This window comes from Labrus bergylta, chromosome 6 (assembly GCF_963930695.1).
Source record: "Labrus bergylta chromosome 6, fLabBer1.1, whole genome shotgun sequence".
NCBI classification, from domain to species: Eukaryota; Metazoa; Chordata; class Actinopteri; order Labriformes; family Labridae; genus Labrus; species Labrus bergylta.
This window is the reverse complement of record NC_089200.1, coordinates 22,481,679-22,499,686: the sequence shown is the minus strand read 5'-3', so window position 1 is coordinate 22,499,686 and position 18,008 is coordinate 22,481,679. Positions and strand designations below refer to the sequence as shown.

Genomic DNA, 18,008 nt, shown 5'->3' with positions numbered 1-18,008 from the left:
AAGTTCAATTTGTTTGTTCAGAGTTAATGAGGAAGATGAAGAGTCACTGATTATCTGTTTTTCTGTCTGTGCGTATACAAATAAATAAAAACAGGGGACGTTTTCACATTTGTTCCCCATTTATTTAAAAATCTTTACAGTGTAATCTTTGACGATTACTGATCAGCACATTCAGCATGAACACAGTGTACTCACAGGACTGTACAGGCATAATTTCATATACATGAATTACCACACACAGTATTATTAAGAGTAATAAGCAGGCAGATCTGAGTGCAGAGAAATATTTCAGCTTCATATTAAACATCAGATGAAACATGCTGAAAGAAACAAATAAAAAGATCTGATTAAGAAGCGGGTGGAATGTGCAAAATGTGTTCTGTGATCACTGTGATGAATATATTAATCTTTTCAACATGTTAAACATCACAAAGATCAATCACAGAATGCTTTTGGTCACAGAGTTCAGCGTCCAGCAAGTTCCGATTGAAAACAAGAAATACAATGTGTGCAAACTAAAACTGGATTATTGCTGAGAGACGAAAAAAGCAATTTACACAGAGCAAAGACAGCTGAACAGGTTCGTTTTTTTCTGGAAGTGCAAATGTGTTTGTCAATGTTTAGAATGATGATTATGTTAGAAAACTTTGAACAAATTCAGGTGCAAAAACACGAACAACACTTCATTTAAATCTCTTTAGTCCAGTGAGGAGACATGTGTGCTTAACAGTCATTGACATGATTTGATTCTCATGAGACAATAAAAACATATTTAAGTAAGAAAATCTCTTTAAGTCTGCACTGATGAACTGTTCGTTATCCTCTGACTTCATGCTGAGCTGCAAACAAGATAATCTATTGCTTAAAGGTGCTGACAAACTTTGTGACGATTTTGGCGCCCCCATGGATGAAGTCTTATTACCTCACCTGGCTGTCTTTTTACAGACATAAATCATATTCAGAATCTTTGCAGTGGAAAATGAAAAGTGAGTCTGTTTCTGCAGGGAGATGTAGATCACCGTGCAGATATTGTCAAATCTTCTGCCAATGAGATTTAATGTTTTTATTTATTGTCGGTTAATCTGACAACTATTTCGTCCATGCTGGTTATTTTATTTGGTCTATAAAATGTCAGATGTTGGTAAAGAAGAATGTGGATGAGTGCTTCCTAAAGCTAGCGTCCTGTTCAGTCTGCATTTCAAAACTATTCAATTTATTCTCAGAGATGAGGAAAGAAATCAGAAAATAATAATGTTTAAGAATCTGGATGCAGAGAAATGTGACTTCTTATTCCTCAGAAATGACTCGGTTCATGATTCATTTATTATGTAAGTAACCGATATATACGTAAAGCTTCATCTCATTATTTATTTCTGCAGCTCTTTTTGTCTGGATCAAAATCAGTGAACAGCTCAGGTGCTGTGTCCCTCAGAGGCTCCCATACTCATCAACATGCTGACGTCAGAACACGTCAGAACATCAACGACATCCTGACTGCTGGAGTGATTTAGAGTTTAAGATTAATGTTAGTGCGTGTGAGGGTTTGGAAACACCGTCGTGCAGAGTGTGACCCTGAACGCATTGTAACACACAGCGTCACTGCAGACAGTCAGAGTGGTGAAGGATTAACCTACGCACGCACGAACCAGCTGAGTTCATTCCAGGATCAAACCTTCAACTCTGAACCTTCACACTTTTTTATTCATATATTTTAATAAAGTCACTTTATTATTTTATGACTGTGAAGTCTCAGTGAATGTTCATGTATTCTTGTCCTGTAGCTCATTTAAAACTATCTCAGCTCACTGATCTCTGATCTCAAACCAGGAAATTACACAACAACTCAAACTGAACTCAAACTCATGATAAGAAAACTGCTTAAAATGACGTGCGCAGTCAAACATCCTGGTTTAATATTTAAACATGTCTCTAAAGAATAAACTCACCCGACCGCAGGTCAGATCAAGAATGAAAGACATAAAAAATGTCATTATTATGAGTTTTTTCACAGCTAGGAGTGTGAAATTAAAACTATATAAAGTTCAGGATTTCAGACTCTGCTTGGAATGATTCTTTAAAGTAATACCTGATTCATTGTGAGGGAGAGCCAGCAATCAGGTGTGGACAGAGCTGAAGGGGGAACTCACACTCACCTGGCTGTTATCAGCAGACTCAGTGCTGCTCATAATAAAGTTATATTAACATCAGTTTGATGGAACAGGAGCATGGTCTGATTAAAAACTGGGGCAAAGCTAATTTCAGATTCTCTCCTCTAACACCAAAATAAGAGTGAAATGATCAGTGAACCGTTCCTTTAGTGGGACAGAACCACATCTTTTCTTCTGTTTACTGATTAATTCACTGAACGTGTCAATCATATTATGTGTCCTCATTTTGTATCATGCATCCTACCTAATCATGTAAATAATGTATTTATTGTGTGAGTGTGCAACTGAACAACCCTTCCAGTAATTTATATGCCCATATTTTAGATGGTTGTATTGTTGGTTGATGGTGGGTGGAGCATTCCCAGCATGCCTTGGGGTTTGCCGGTAGACTTGTTTTTAGACTATTCATTAGTTTACTGTTACTATTGTTCAGTTTGTGTTGTTCACATTAAGTCGATTTGTGTGTATTGCTCTTCAGTTTGCCTTCTTGTTGAATGATTACCATTCTGATAGTAAATGTTTAATTATTGCACTGTGCTTGAAATGGTCTGTGTGAATGATCAAATCCACTCTTAGTCCTCCTGAAGCAAGCTTTACCTTAATGCTATTCCATAGGCGCAACATGAATGAGAAATTAAGTAAAGGGGTGGCTGTTCTGGCTCTAACCAGAGACGTGGCCCCCAACTGATACTGTTACTACTATACTATAGTATGATTGATTTACAGTATTTATGTACCCATATATTCATCTTTATGAACCATAACCTGGCTCATCCCGGTGATTCTAATAAAGCTCAGTTTTGAGTTTTCTTCCTCTTTGAGGAAACTGTGTGGGGTAAATCTCAGACATTCACTCTCCTACAGCAACAAGTTCACTTATGATCAAACTCTAAACTTAAAGCTTCTTTGAGGGGAGGGAGATGGTTTAAAATTAGATGTTTTTAAAACCTACATGTAAAAAACAAAAGTGAGAAACAGCTGAACTAAAATGTGAATAAATCTCCCTCCTCTGGTCAGAAGACGGTTCCTCTCCAACTATTTTCAATATATTTATATTCTCTCTGCCTCAGTCTAAACACGGATGTTTGACGGGCCTCATGTCTTCTCCTTATGCTTCTGACCTCAAACTTCCATTCCCAGCATGCCTTGCAGCGCCTGAAGAGACAGCCACATCATCTCCACCAGGTTGTACTGACAGTATCCCATCCAGAAGCCGAACATCACGTCCGTCACGTTGTGCCGACCCAGCAGCACCCGGCTCAGACCCACCAGGCCGGCCCACAGAAAGACCAGGACCCTAAGGGGGGCTGCCAGCACCAGGTGAGCCAACAGGAAGCGCCCACACATGGCGGCACGCGTGGCGTGGCCAGACGGGAAGGAGTACCTGTCCACGGAGAAGGTGGCGAACATGTCCATGCGGTTATGAGCCGGCCGACGGCGACGCACCACGGCTTTAACCACGCCCACCAGGACAAGGTCCAGGAGGAGACCTGAGAGAGACGGGGGAGAGAGAGGGGAGAGGGAGAGGGGAGATGTGAGAAACAGAGCATTCATCACAGAGATGACACAGATCATGGTATTCTTTAGAACCAGGATTGAAGTTAAGAGGTTTTGGGAATCGTTGAGTCTGCCACCTGATGCACAGATCTGATACCAAAATGAATTACCTGGTAAATCATCCAACACCTCCAGTGTGATGCTACAGGGGAGTCTGATGTCAACTGCAGCTAAGAAAAGGTAAAGAACCCCTGTTTTTTCTTCATTTACAGATTGCACAGGGATGGTAGTGATATTTTGTGATAATTCTCAAACCTCCACACTTACTCCGTCATCACACCCACAGCTGACTGAAGCTCCTTGAAAAAAGGTGGAGGTCATATATACAGCAGCAAACTTTGAGACAACCTCCCCTCACTCCCACAGAAACTTTATATAACCATGCTTTTATGTCACTCAAAATATGAGTTTGTCAGGTAAAAAACATTAGACGTTAAAATCTCTACACAGTGTGAGAAAAAATAACTACATATTTGGTGGCCTTTCTTCTTTTAACATGTTAATGTTTTAGTCTGAACACTTCACATTCAAATAAATACACTTATCCTTTAAGACAAAAAATAATTAATTACATCCTGATCATTTGAGTTTGTTGTTTGATCACGCCCCTCTGTGGAAGGGGATGTGGCTTGGGCTTTCTTGCACCATACGCAATTGTTTACAGTAAGAAGGCAGACTCAGAGAGCAGAACAAACACCTAGCTGTGGGAGTGTCACCCACCTCAGGGAGGGGTTACTGCTCTGATGTCATAAAGGGAAAATCTCCCAAACAGCGTGTCTGGGAGACATTTTCTGAATAGTGGAGCATGGAAAAGATGGAGAGGATGGACTTTTCTTATAGTTGGGGGGTTTGTTGACAGGCTAGGGACACATATTAGTGTTAGCAAAACATGGTAAAGAGTATTTTGCATAATATGTGACCTTGTGATAATGTGGAACTTTGATCTCCTGATGTTACAACTTTTCAGAAAGCCAGAATTATTGCAGACTCTCTGTTTTCGGGGTTTAACAACCTGCGCTCAATCCACACTCAGAGCTTTGGCTGTCTCTCTTTATGATGTTGAATGTTATGATGTGTTTAACATGAAGGTTACCCGGGTAAGAGACCTTATTTCTACAAATGATCATTATTACAGACCGTCTCTGCCGGATCCTGATAGATTTGGACTCATTGAGAATTAAGGAATGTTTTTTTCTCTCACATATCCAGAACAAACATTGACTTCCTCTTTTTTATTCCTTCTAAAAAAGGTGTGCCACCTGGTTTACCTGAACAACCTGAACAACCATTGTTAATTGTTACAAACAGCTCGGGCAGGTTAAACCAGCCTGTCTTTCTGCAGAGAGAGAGAGAAGCAGAGACTGTGTTTACCACCAGACACTCAGGGAGGTTTACTCATTCATATTAATGAATGATGATCCCTAACAGATGTTTGCTGGGAAAACAAGTCTTTATACAACATTTTTAATAATCTGTGTAGCCCTGAAGAAATCATCTATCATCCTCTGATTAATACCCCAACCCTAAAAACAGCTTCTGCTACATCTCGCTTATTAATAATTGGAGAAGCATAGGGGGTTTCTCCATCTATGTTCCTGTTTCTGTTACTACGTTTCTTCTATACAGTTTCTGAACACTGGAGAGCGATACTTTTGGATATATTCAGCACAGTTTCCAGGAGCCTAAGGGCCTTTCTTCAAATACATTTTTCAGTCTAACAGCATCACAAGCAGTTTTACTCAACATAAAACAGAGAGGTGCAGAGAGTCCTCCAACCAGCCACTGCTCAGAGACTGTTTCATAAGAGTCTTAGAATAAGAACAGACTGATGCACACATCTCCTGTGCAGAGTTTTGGGAGTAGAGGTCTTTTACCAGGGTTGTCATGATACCAAAATTTGGATGACATGCAGGAAAGAAGCCACAGGTCAGCTTTTAACCCAGGACACCTGCTTGGAGGACTACAGCCTCTGTACATAGAACGCAACCTCACTGCTAGGCCATCTGGTCTTCACAATATCAGATTTAAAACTTGGTTCAGATTTAACCGAATCTACCAACCTAAAAAGACTGAGTATTTTTGTAATATAAAAAAAATAAAAATAACATTTTTTAATAAGCTCCACGACCAGAAACATAGTAAAAGGATGGAAATTGGAGATACTTTTGAAAAATGGAGAGAAGTTAGAACACAGAAAGGTTTCAATACCGATGCAGAGCTGGCTAAACACTGAAGCGTCAGTGTGGCAACCCACGTGCACATTGACTCTAGAGAGGAGGGGTCAGGGGGAGACACCTGTTTTGAATTTGGACGGCGGAACCAATCTTAAACGCTCTGTGACAGAGTTACATATTGCTTCTTCAAACAGCCCTTCAAACTGTAACTTAACATAAGACAAGTCAACGCCTCTACTGAAGCCTCCACCTCCAGTTAAGAGTCCAGACTAAGAAGTAATGATAAACATTACAGTCTGTTACTTTAATGATAAATGTTACTTAAGTATTGTGTAATTTCTTGCTTGTTATTACCAATAATTGGTAATTGGCATGCATGCATTGCTAAATATACCATTTAGACAGTGTGCAGGAGTTTGCTATCAACAGGTAATTAAAAACAAGAAATTATGCAATATTGGGTCTAGTTCTTTGATTTTGTTGTTGTGGGAACAAACAGGTTTATTGCTTGGTTTTTACTAGAATCCTATCTAAGTTAAAATTCTGGTATCATGACAACCTTGGAGGCGAAAACGTGCAGGTACAACAGCAGACAGAGATATGGAGAGGAGTGTGAAGATCAGAGGAGATCATCAGGTGGAGAGAGGGTGACACCTGTGAGCTCTGACAGGAGAGCTGCGCATAACAGACACTCAGTGGTGCCAAGACAGACAGGTGCCAGCCCCCACCCCTCACCCCTCTTCCTCACAGACACAGATGCAGCAGGTGTTTTTATTTTATTTTACCCATGAGCAGGTTGAGCATTACTTCCTGTCCCGCGGCGCTGTCGCTCTTATACAGACAGTACCCGGTCCCGAGCAGCCACGGTATCCCGTGTCCCGACACCTCGATCAGCTTCATGAGGGGCCTCACGCTCCCCCACGACGAGTCCTCGCACGCACACACGCCCAGCCGCTTGGACATCCACAGGTCGATGGCGAGAAGCGAGCTGAGCGCCACCCGCAGGAAGGAAGGGTTCAGCCGGATACCGTCCTCCTCCGGAAGCCCCTGGCCGGAGCCCGTGGACGAGCTGGAGCCCCGGCGCCGAGTGGGGCTCTCTGAGGCCCGGAGGCGGGCGGTGGTGGGGTCGGAGCCCTGTCGCTGGAGCAGGAGCGGCGGCGGGGATGAGCGGTTCAGAGGCTTCGTCAGGGACATGAAGTCGTAGCGGCCGTTGGAGCCTCCGAGCACCGGGCTGCCTCCACTGCGGCCCGCCGGGCCCTTCGCTTTGGGAGACGGCATGATGACCGGGGGTGAACGTGGGGGATAACCAGGGAGGGGGGGGAGGGAGAAGTGGAGGAGGTGATGTAGTTTCTCTGCAGTGCTGTATCTCCTTCAGATCATCTGTTCTCACCATTCACATCACGTCCTAAAACACACAGCAAATCCGCCATCTTTGATGTTCTACCCGCAAAGACACTCGGGAAACTGTGTTTCTCAGTTCGCGGGGCCGGTTTCCATGACAACGCACTGCCTCGATAAAAATGTTTAATATACATACTTTTGAATTAAAATGTATAACTAAGAAAAATCAACTAATAATACAAAAACGATCAATATATTTGACTTGGGTTCTTATTGCATCGTCAAAGCAATGTTAAACCTTTTTTTTAAAGCGCTATACAAATAAAGTTATTATAATTATTATTACTTTTTAAGACTGTCTTAACAACTATTAGTCTAACCAGTAGGTTAGTAAATCAATAATAAATTAAAGCAATATAGCAATATTAATGTTTGGACTCAAAATTGCTTCATTGAATGTTGTTGTCTCTATAGTTTTAGAGCTTGGCTTTGCACACATTAATAGTTTAGCTATACATTGCTTTTTAACTAATTTGTAAGAAAGAAAAAAGTTAATAAAAATTGCATTTCTTTCATATTTCTGATAATATTAAAATAATTTAGGTTACTATAATCTTTACAATATAACACATTATATAAAAGTCGTACCTTGACGCCTCTTCATGACATGTGGCGTTATCACTAAGCCCCGCCTAGTTCACGTTGTCAGCTGAGATAGATCCAGTGTAGAGTTGACATGCCACTGGCTTCTATCAGGTGATATGAAGTAAGTACATACTCTTAGACTGTGGAGGGCAGCATTACACTCTACAGTGTACAGCCTGCCGGAAAACTACTAGACGAAGAAGAAGAAGAAGATAATTAGCAGCGCAGATTCTCTCTGTGGTTCTTCTGCTTTCTGACCGACACACGGAGCCAACATGCCGGGACTTCTGCTTGGAGACGAGTTCCCAAACTTCGAGGCCGACACCACTATCGGCCGGATCCACTTCCACGACTTCCTGGGCAGCTCGTGAGTGCGCAGCATCCAAAGAACCCTCGTGTCCCCGTAATATGTCAGACACCGTGTACCTGACATAATGTTAGTTTGTTTAGAGATGTGTTTGTATCACAGACAGCTGCAGGGAGAGGGGTCTGTTTCAGTAGACACCTCTGAAGTCAAAGATGCCCTTTTAACAGTTTAAAAGGTTTTAAAAATGCAGCAGCTGCTGATTCACACACACACAGGTACACAATGTGCCTCTGCTCGGGTAGACAATGAGCCGTAATAAATAAAGTTTATTATTGGAAAGTAATGTAGAGACAGATCATACAGAGAGGTGTCTTTATAATGTGGTTCAGCCAACAGAGCTGCAGCACACAGTGTGCATTTTGTGTTGTTTTGTCTGTTTAGTGAGTGTGAACCTGATCGGTGCAGTTTATGTAACAGCAGAAACAAAAGACACACACACACACACACACACACACACACACACACACACACACACACACACACACACACACACACACACACACACACACACACACACACACACACACACACACACACACACACACACACACACACACACACACACACACACCAGTGTGTTCCGCTCCAGAACCTCCATTCAGACTTTTCCCATTCATCAGACCATGAAGAGTTTTGAAATAACTTTTAAAAACTTTTTTTTTTTTTGTTGCGCAAAATCAGAATAATTCTACAATTCACTTAGCAGACGCTTTTATCCAAAGCGACGTAACCACCTTTAGCCTATATGTGAGTAAATCCTGTTGATGAAACACATCTTTATGAAGGGATCTATAAAAGTTTACAAACCGGTAGAGCTTATACAGAGCATGAAACTGATGCGTTGCAAAAAAAGTTTGTAGTTGTTCTTTGGTTGTAATGCTGCCAGGATTAAAACTAAGAGTTGATTAAAGTAAAAGTCGAACTAGATATTGATACCTCACCAACAAAAAGTCCCATGCTGTCTAAATTAAGTCTTTGGAAACTGAAATGTTTTTGTACAGATGAGTCTGTGTGCAGGGGTTCTCTTGCCATGTTTGGACTCATCCCTCTACTTACCTGTCTTGACGAACAGATGTAGTCATTTTTAAGTTATAAAAATCTATTCTATCTAAAATATGAGTCTAAATATTTAGAAAAGCACCAGTTTTTGATCTAATGTGACTGGTGGTTTCTGTGATGGGGGTCAGATGAACGTGTATGTGTTCTGGTCTGAAGCTTTACTGAGGTTTTTAAAAGCTTTCTGAACAATCACAGGCTGCAAAATGTCTCATTTATCAGATACTATGTTGTTTTACTTAAACTATTATTATTATTTTTTATACTTCTTCTCTAGCTTAAACTCTACTCCAGCTTCTGAACTCGTTCCTCCCAGTAACAGTTTCAGAGTGTTTCCTGCAGGATTGAACTGGTTCAGTCCCAGTTTCTACTGCATGTGATGACTGCTCATTACCACACACACACACACACACACACACACACACACACACACACACACACACCATGTGAGGAGGATAATCATGTGATAAAGTAAATGTGGATTTTACAAATTGTAAAGAGTCCTGTGATGTCCAGTAGACACACAGCTCTTCTAAGTATGTGTGTTTCAGTCTGTATACTCAGTGTGTGTTTCTACAGTGTCTGTTTTCTCGATCATTCATGCTCTGGAATTTCCTCCTCAGAGACTTTCTGTTCTTTTCTCTCTCTGTTCTCTTCTGTTTCTCAGCTCTCTCTCTGCAGACTCTCCTCCTCCTAAACTTGTAACTCTGTATCTTAAAGTCCATTTTCTTATCTAATAATCTGAACTGTGTTAGGACAAACTATTTGGGGAAATTATATTAAAGTCTTTCAGTCCCCAAAAAACGTTTTTATCCAATTAAGGTTTTTTTTAATAATAAAATGGTATGCAAATATCATACAATAATTAATTTAATAGCTTAATACTAACATTAGTACGATGGAGGATTAGGGCCACGTTTAAAAAAAAAAAAAAAGAAAAAACAATTTTGAGATTAAAGTATTTAAAGAATTTAATCTCGTAAATTTACGACTTTAATCTTGTAAATTAATGACAACGTAAATGATGAAAGTAGAACTCTTAAAGTCTTTAAAGAATAAAGTTGTTATTTTAGTCTATATCAGAAGAGCAGCAGCATCCTGTTCTCAAATGACAAACATGCAGCATTTTGTCCTAAAGGTTTCACTAATCAGGAAATAGACTGCTTCCTTGTGTAGTCGGTAAAAACAGTTAGTTCAAGAGAAGTTTTCACTTCAACTTGTAAGACCTTGTTTATCTGTAAAATGATGAACAGGACACAAACTGGCTCTGCACATGAGACACTTTAACAAGGCAGACCGATAACAGACACAAATAGTTGTGTTGGGACTTTACTTATGCAGATATGAAACTACACATGCTTTTGGCACATCATCATCTTCACATTGTCATAAAATATCAGCACCCTGAAAAGATACTGCAAGAAACTGTGGCCTCTCCGAAGAAAGAACCACACTGACTAGGAGGAAGTTGTCTGCAGAGGAAAATACTTTAAGAGTTCTACTTTCATCATTTTGCGCAGTCTGGTCTCGAACTCATTAATTTACAAGATTATTCTCATAAATTTACGACTTTAATCTCGTAAATTTACGACTTTAATCTCGGACATTTTAAAAAATATTTTTTTTTTTTAACATGGCCCTAATCCTCCGTCGTACATTAGAGCAAGCAGCATGCTCTGGTGTGGAAAAATTTAGCCAATGTGACAGTGCAACTTGAGGCTGACTGCAGTAAGTCCCATACATACCATATTAAAATGTGCACTGTTTTTTAATAATATTTTTTTGGGGCTCTTTGTGCTTTAATTGGAGGGACGGTGGATTTCATAAACAGACCAGTGACACATAGTAGTTTAAAAAAAAACTTGGTAAGGTGTATTTTGCATAATATGTGATCTTCAGGCTTCATTTTTCAACACTGGAGGTTGCTGCTTGGTTGAATGTATTTCTTATGGCCTCTGTACTCTTTTGATTATATCGATCATTACAATTACAGATTGTATCTGATAGTAAAGTATTGACGAATCAAACATTTGGACAATCTTAAACCACACATATTGTGATGTCCTTTCAATAACTGTGGTTGAAAACACGATCTGACCTCTGTGCATGATGACCTTCAGTCAGTGTTCTTGACCTCAACACTCTCGGGTGTGTCCAGTGTGTGCAGCCTGCTGAGGGACATTCAGCTCATCAGACTTTTACATAAAGGGTTTTCTTAAAGTGTAGAAATATGAACGTCACCTCCTGTGTGTTGCCCCCTGCAGGTGGGGGATCCTGTTCTCCCATCCGAGGGACTTCACCCCTGTCTGCACCACCGAGCTCGCCTGCGCTGCCCGAGTCAGCGACCAGTTCAAGAAACGAGGCGTGAAGATGATTGCCTTATCCATCGACAGCGTGGAGGACCACCACAACTGGAGCAAGGTCACACACACACACACACACACACACACACACACACACACACAGATACACACAGGTATGTGTTTATTTATTGCCTGTGTTGTGTTAGAGGTGTACCGTATGTAAGGTCACTGTGGGCGGAGTCTGCAGGTTATTATTGCTCACCATTACAGTGTTTATGATGAGGACATATATAGGTGGTCATGAGAGGTCAGTGTGATCACAGTTATTTTATGCATTTTTATTTTCATGCTGTGTTCTATTTTCCTACAGTTTTATTCAAACTATTGGGACAGTTTGTCAGACAGGCAGACTACTTTACACAATTCAAACCAAAATCCATCACTTGAAAAACAATCTGCATTATAGTCATGGTCCTCGATTTCAATGATACAGCTGCCGACAGCGCTTATATAATAAGAATAAATGATAATCAGTTTCGGTCGCTATCTGCACAGAATGTAACGTGCACCAATGTCACTTTCCAGTGTTTATCTGATGTGTCGCATCAGTTTAATGCTGGAGAGCTGGAGCTTTTTTATTGGTCATAAGTCACCTGTTGGACAACCTCTGGTCTGTTTTCATGATCAAACATGAGAGAAGCTGTGGTCAGTCGTCTGTGTGACAGATCAGAGAAAATTCAGTGGTTATTATTTACACTTAAATAAAAACAATAACAAGATGGAGGCAGATCCTGTGAATTGATTATAGATATACTCTGCATATATATATCAGTATTTCAATAAATGAAGCGTTCTTTTCTGTTTCTTCTTCTGCAGCATTTTTAGTTTGTCTTCAGTGTATTCATTTCTTCATAGCGCCCTCTCTTAAATCACTGGGTTTATAAAATATTTACATGTAAATACAATGGATACTCTCTAGTTGAACTGAAAAATGAGTTTGTTGCAATTAAAGTCCAAAAAACTTTAACCCTCTAACCTTAAATCTTTGTGATGAAACTTTTAGAAAATAATTAAACTGTCCTCTGACTCCAAATGTGCACCTGTAGAGTTTGTTCTAAACCAATGGGTGAACCATTCAAGAGTTAGCCTTGAGATGCCTCACTGTGATTGGCTATTCACTGACTTCATATCATATCACCACCTCCTCAAAGCGGCCTCTGATTGGTCCAACACATCACTGTTTAACAGTCATTAGACATACTGTTCAGCTTTGTTATTCAACAGTTAACCCTGCTGCCTGCAAAACATTATGGACTACCTGTATATATTTAAAAACCTGTGTTTCCTCCTCTGGCCCTTACAAGAAATAAAACATTACAAATTATTTGATTGACAGAAATTAAATGTAAACTATTTTGACAATAAAGTTTTTGTTTTGCAAAAATAGCACACCTGAATTTTCATCTTTTTTCTCAGCAAGAGAAGTCATCCTCTTAGAATAAGAATAATCTGTAGATCAATCAAAAATATAAAAAGCTCCAGCTCCAAATTTGATGAATGATTACTCATAACTGTGAATGAAACAATGTGAGATTAAAGGTCTGAGATCACTCGTAAAATATGAGTTGTGAAGCTGCAGAAGATGATTAACTGAGTAAAAACACACAAACATTAACTCTGCGTGTGTGTGTTTGCAGGATGTAATGGCGTTTAACAGCGACGCTGACACCACCCTGCCCTTCCCCATCATTGCCGACCACAACAGAGAGCTGTCCATCCAGCTCGGTATGCTAGACCCCGACGAGAGGGACAAAGACGGCCTGCCGCTCACCGCCCGCTGTGTGAGAAACATAAACATTAACACACACACACACACACACACACACACACACACACACACACACAGACTTTATTATCATCTGATGATTCATGATAAATCTGAGAGGACCAGCAATACTGTCACTGTGAGAAACAGTCCAGCGCCCTTTGGAAGAGTTTCAACCTTTTTTTATTTATTTTTATCTCCAACTAATCATTTTATAAACAATTAAAACTCTATTTGTACCGCTACTGTCAGATAATGCAGATTAGAGTGGGTAACACTAAACCACACCTGTTATTAGTGCAGATAACATTGAACCACACCTGTTATTAGTGCAGATAACATTGAACCACACCTGTTTAAATAAAGTGTGATTTCTGCTGTCATGGTGATGTTGATGACAACTGAGGTCTGATGGTTGTTAATGTGATTGATCCTATGATTTCATCCTATTTTTCGTATTTTCGCTGCAAAACACACAGCAAGAGAGCCAGCTGATGATGTCGATTGTCCTTATTTGATTTTCTTCTGAAGTCATATTTGATCACGCAAGTTTCTGTGAGATCTCGTGTCTGTGAAGTCGTTACTACAGACGGCTGGATGTGTGGTCTCCCACTCTGGCCGAGTCGTCCAGTTTGTGCAATGAGGGTTATAATATAAAAAATTGGTTGAAACTCTCATTATATCTTTGCACTGAAGAAAGTCCAAGATGGTGTCAAGTGTTTGCATAAATACATTTGGTCTGTTAGGGCCGACTATGACTCAATAATATTCTTTATTTAGTTTTTGGAGAACATTCTCCATTTCCTAGTCAGCTTCACAAACTCTTCCGACTCTTAAGTCCTCCTCGCTCCTCCCAACAGTTTCTCTCCTCAGGCGCTCTCTTAAGGGCTAAGGTGCTTTGTGAATAACTTTAATACTTACAAAGATCTTGTGCTAATTTTGAGGGGAAATCCTCCCCAGCTATGCTTTCTGTAAAAAAACATATTCTAGTATTCAGTTATATTTATTGCTGTAGTGAGTTTGTCCTGGTTACCTCCTGCAGGTGTTTGTGATCGGTCCTGATAAGAAGCTGAAGCTGTCCATCCTCTACCCAGCCACCACGGGGAGGAACTTCGATGAGATTCTCAGAGTCATCGACTCTCTGCAGCTCACTGCCCAGAAGAAGGTCGCAACACCTGTCGACTGGAAGGTAAATCTGACACCTGCAGAAACATCTCACAGACGGGTGATGTCAGACAGGTGCACCAACTGTCATCATAGCAAGCACAGAAAACGAACGCACGTTTAAATTTAAGCAAATACAAAGAAATGTCATTCATGTTCTCAGTATCAGCTTCAGTCCAAAGAAAACATCTTTTTATATTAAAGGTTAGATATCATGATACTGCAATATTAATAGTTCAGGATTATTTTCTATTTTGACACATTGACTGATTTATCCAAAACATTAAACTAACATCTACAGATTTGAGGGGCTTTAGCTGAGCTTTATTGTTTTGACTTCATAAATGACTCAACAAATTCCTGATTTATTGCAAGCTGAAGGAAAACCTTTTGTCAGTGGTCAGAGAGCTGAAGTGTGATTCCATGTATGATCGGTTTCACTGTACTGTTAGGGGTTGTGTGGGGCTGGAGCCAATCCCAGCTGTCATTGGGTTAGAGGCAAACTTAAACCTGGACAGGTCACCAGTCAATCACAGAGTTGACATTCGTTGACTTGACCGGGGGAAGGATGTATGAACGCATTTGTCAGCCTTCCTCTGCCGCTCCACTGTGACCAAATCCTTCAAATGCTTCCAGGACTTGGTCACAGTGGAGCGGCAGAGGAAGGCTGACAAATGCGTCCTTCTTCCCCCAGTCAACACAGGATCCATCTAGTGTGTCTTACATTTCTCAAGATTCTTTGTGTGCCATTTTTTTTAAACGTTTTCTGTGAACCTTTTATTTAAGTCTGACATAAAAATTAGCAATTGGCATACAGCACACAATTACAGACTGAGCGTGATTAAACAAGAAACAAAACTCATCTAGTGGAAACATAAAAATAAAAATCAGAAAAAAGAGTGAGAAGTCTTATCAGGAATCATGACATGAATATCTTTGTGCTTTCTTGAACTTTGTTGACTCTTACTTGAAGATAAGGAACAGTGGTCTGATCTTTATAATTCATCAATGAAGTGTTTGGTGACAATAATAGGTGTTTTACATCACTTAGTTTAGGTGTGGTGGTTTAATTTGCTAGGTGACAGGGTTAGCGCTTAAAATCAACAGGGTGAGGGTTTGGACAGCTAGTGACACAAACGAGGAATCCTCCGTACACCAGACAGTCTCTTTCAGTTTGTCCTGAGTGTATACGCAGATTTTGAAGAATTGGTCCTTCATAGGCAGCGTCCTTCAAGGGGTGCTACCTCCAAATTGAGACACAAACAAGACAAGCAGTCATACTGAATTTAACACATGAATTTAAGAATCACCTATTAAGCTGTTGGAGGAAGGTGAGGTACCCATACATGCACTAGGCAAACATAAGTGTTGAGTGATCTGTTCGGCTCTGGAGGACATCGGGGATGAAATCATAATTTTGTTTTGTATTTACGATCAGATATCCTGTTGTTTGGGGGAACCATGAGGACAGCCGAGCACACTCTCTCTGCATTGTCACATGAACTAAATGATAGCCGATTGATAAGCTAGCTGGCTGAAGAAAGAAGTAAATCAGTTTTTACTCACCTCCCGCTCGTGTATTAACATGAACTGCCCATGTTCACACGTCTTTATTCAGAGTTTTTAATTTTTTCTTCCTGAATGTTTAGTTAAAAACTATCACCAAGTCCTCCTGCCCTTCGTCCTCCCTGTTCATTTCCTCTAAAGTCTTGTTTGACAGTGAGAGACTTAGTTGGATTTCCAGTATTTAGAGTCAGGACTCTGGATTTTGGAGAATGCATCTGTTAGTGTGTGGTATGCTGTTGTGTCACTATTATACAATAAAAACTTGTAAAACATTCACTGGACATCTTTTTGTGTTCAGACTCGGCAGTGCTTCTGCTGTGAAACCAAAAGTAACTCTCTCTCCCTCTCTGTTTCTCGTGTGCTTCAGGCTGGTGAAAAAGTGATGGTAATTCCCTCTCTCTCTGACGCTGAGGCTGCCGCTCTCTTCCCTAACGGAGTGACCACCAAAGAGCTGCCTTCTGGGAAAAAATATCTGCGCTACACCCAACCCTGAACTAGGAAGTAGACCCAGCCCTGATCAGACCCTGAGCCCGACATTAAGACTAGATCCTGTTCTAGTTTAAAACTGACCTGTAAACCATTTAAAGCTTACGATCACAGAACTGACCTAAAGCACTTATCTGTTAGCTGACCACAGTCTGAGTCGACATGCACAGTGCCTTCTTTCACTACTAATAAAATCCCTTTACACATATTTTAGTTTTCTGACTCTTTTTATCACTGTTTGAATCACCTTAACAGAGGAAGTTTAAAGCAGTGACAAACTCCACCACCAGATGTCCCCTTAAAACCTAACATGAAAATGTCAGCATGCTGTTTTACCTGCAGTTTAGTATTTTGTCAATAGGTGGCAGTGTGTGCTTAGTGATTGACCCAAAGTGTTCTCTGTTGTAGAGAGGGAGTGGCTCCACAGCCACTGAACAAAACCATATACACATTTCTTTTCATTGAAAACACGTCACTTTCTATCTGTTTCTGTTTCAAATTCACAAAAAACAAAACTTTCTCATGGGTGGAACTTTCCACAGATCATCTTCTGTTGCTATGCACTCTGTTCTCTGTCATGTTTAGGCTTTTAAATCAGACACAAAGAGATACAATAATCTGTTACTTTAAGAAGGTAAAGAGGAACATCAAAAGACATACAAACAGAATTAGATTTATTTTCTCTTGCGTTCATTTCTGAGGACTGCTCAGATTTATGTCATATCATTGGAAGGGGCACATGATTACTTTTGGAACCATCAGACTTATGACTGACTGTATGTGGTATATATGATAGCATACTATGTCTGAACATGTTTAATAGAACTAAGTCAACTTGTAATGAAACCGCTGTTCAGTTTGTGCAGGAGTGGTCAGATAATTGAGTAGCATGCCATTTTCTTTTTTTTCTTTTTTTTGTGTATTTAGATTTATGTTTTAGGCTTCTAACGCCTTTATTAGAGAGAGAGAGGACCGTGGGGGATGACATGCAGGAATGAGCCACAAGTCTTAATCGAACCCGGGCTGTGCCTTCTTTGGGCACTGTAGCCTCTGTGCATGAGGCGTGCAAACTAAGCACTAGGCCACTGGCGCCCCTACAGCGTACAAAGTTAGAATCAAAAACGAAGATACAAATTTCAGAACTTCTACATCAATGTAACTTTAAGTGACTGAGTCTGGATGAGGTGATAATAACAAATGAATGCCTCAGTCCTAAAGCCTCCGTACACCCACACAGGTGTTACTGATTAAGACCATGATTAGACCTCTGGAATATGTGGGCTTAGAACTTATTTCACCATAGCTGCACCTGTTTACAATCCTCTCTGGCCTAATCAGCAAGAACAATTAAACACA

General features: G+C 40.4%; 2 protein-coding genes across 2 annotated transcripts; one reads left to right on the top strand and one right to left on the bottom strand.

The window, feature by feature from the left end:
• Positions 1 to 100: 100 nt before the first annotated feature.
• On the bottom strand, positions 101 to 7,365 carry plpp6 (phospholipid phosphatase 6). Its single transcript, XM_020631864.3, has 2 exons — positions 6,685 to 7,365; positions 101 to 3,658 (listed from the first exon to the last, which is right to left on the bottom strand). Exons 1-2 carry the CDS (start codon positions 7,175 to 7,177, stop codon positions 3,291 to 3,293), a joined length of 861 nt encoding a protein of 286 aa, XP_020487520.1. The 5' UTR covers positions 7,178 to 7,365; the 3' UTR covers positions 101 to 3,290.
• A 673-nt stretch (positions 7,366 to 8,038) lies between these two features.
• Positions 8,039 to 16,860, top strand: prdx6 (peroxiredoxin 6). Its single transcript, XM_020631865.3, has 5 exons — positions 8,039 to 8,252; positions 11,573 to 11,729; positions 13,309 to 13,452; positions 14,479 to 14,625; positions 16,534 to 16,860. Exons 1-5 carry the CDS (start codon positions 8,161 to 8,163, stop codon positions 16,657 to 16,659), a joined length of 666 nt encoding a protein of 221 aa, XP_020487521.1. The 5' UTR covers positions 8,039 to 8,160; the 3' UTR covers positions 16,660 to 16,860.
• The last annotated feature ends 1,148 nt before the right edge of the window (positions 16,861 to 18,008 follow it).

What these genes read in the sequence shown, in the direction of transcription:
- prdx6 (XM_020631865.3), top strand. Translation starts at nt 8,161, where the DNA reads ATGCCGGGACTTCTGCTTGGAGACGAGTTCCCAAACTTCGAGGCCGAC. An exon ending in CACGACTTCCTGGGCAGCTC is followed by an intron (nt 8,253 to 11,572) that starts GTGAGTGCGCAG and finishes TGCCCCCTGCAG; the next exon opens with GTGGGGGATCCTGTTCTCCC. An exon ending in CAACACCTGTCGACTGGAAG is followed by an intron (nt 14,626 to 16,533) that starts GTAAATCTGACA and finishes CGTGTGCTTCAG; the next exon opens with GCTGGTGAAAAAGTGATGGT.
- plpp6 (XM_020631864.3), bottom strand. Translation starts at nt 7,177, where the DNA reads ATGCCGTCTCCCAAAGCGAAGGGCCCGGCGGGCCGCAGTGGAGGCAGC. An exon ending in AATGCTCAACCTGCTCATGG is followed by an intron (nt 3,659 to 6,684) that starts GTAAAATAAAAT and finishes CGTCTCTCTCAG; the next exon opens with GTCTCCTCCTGGACCTTGTC.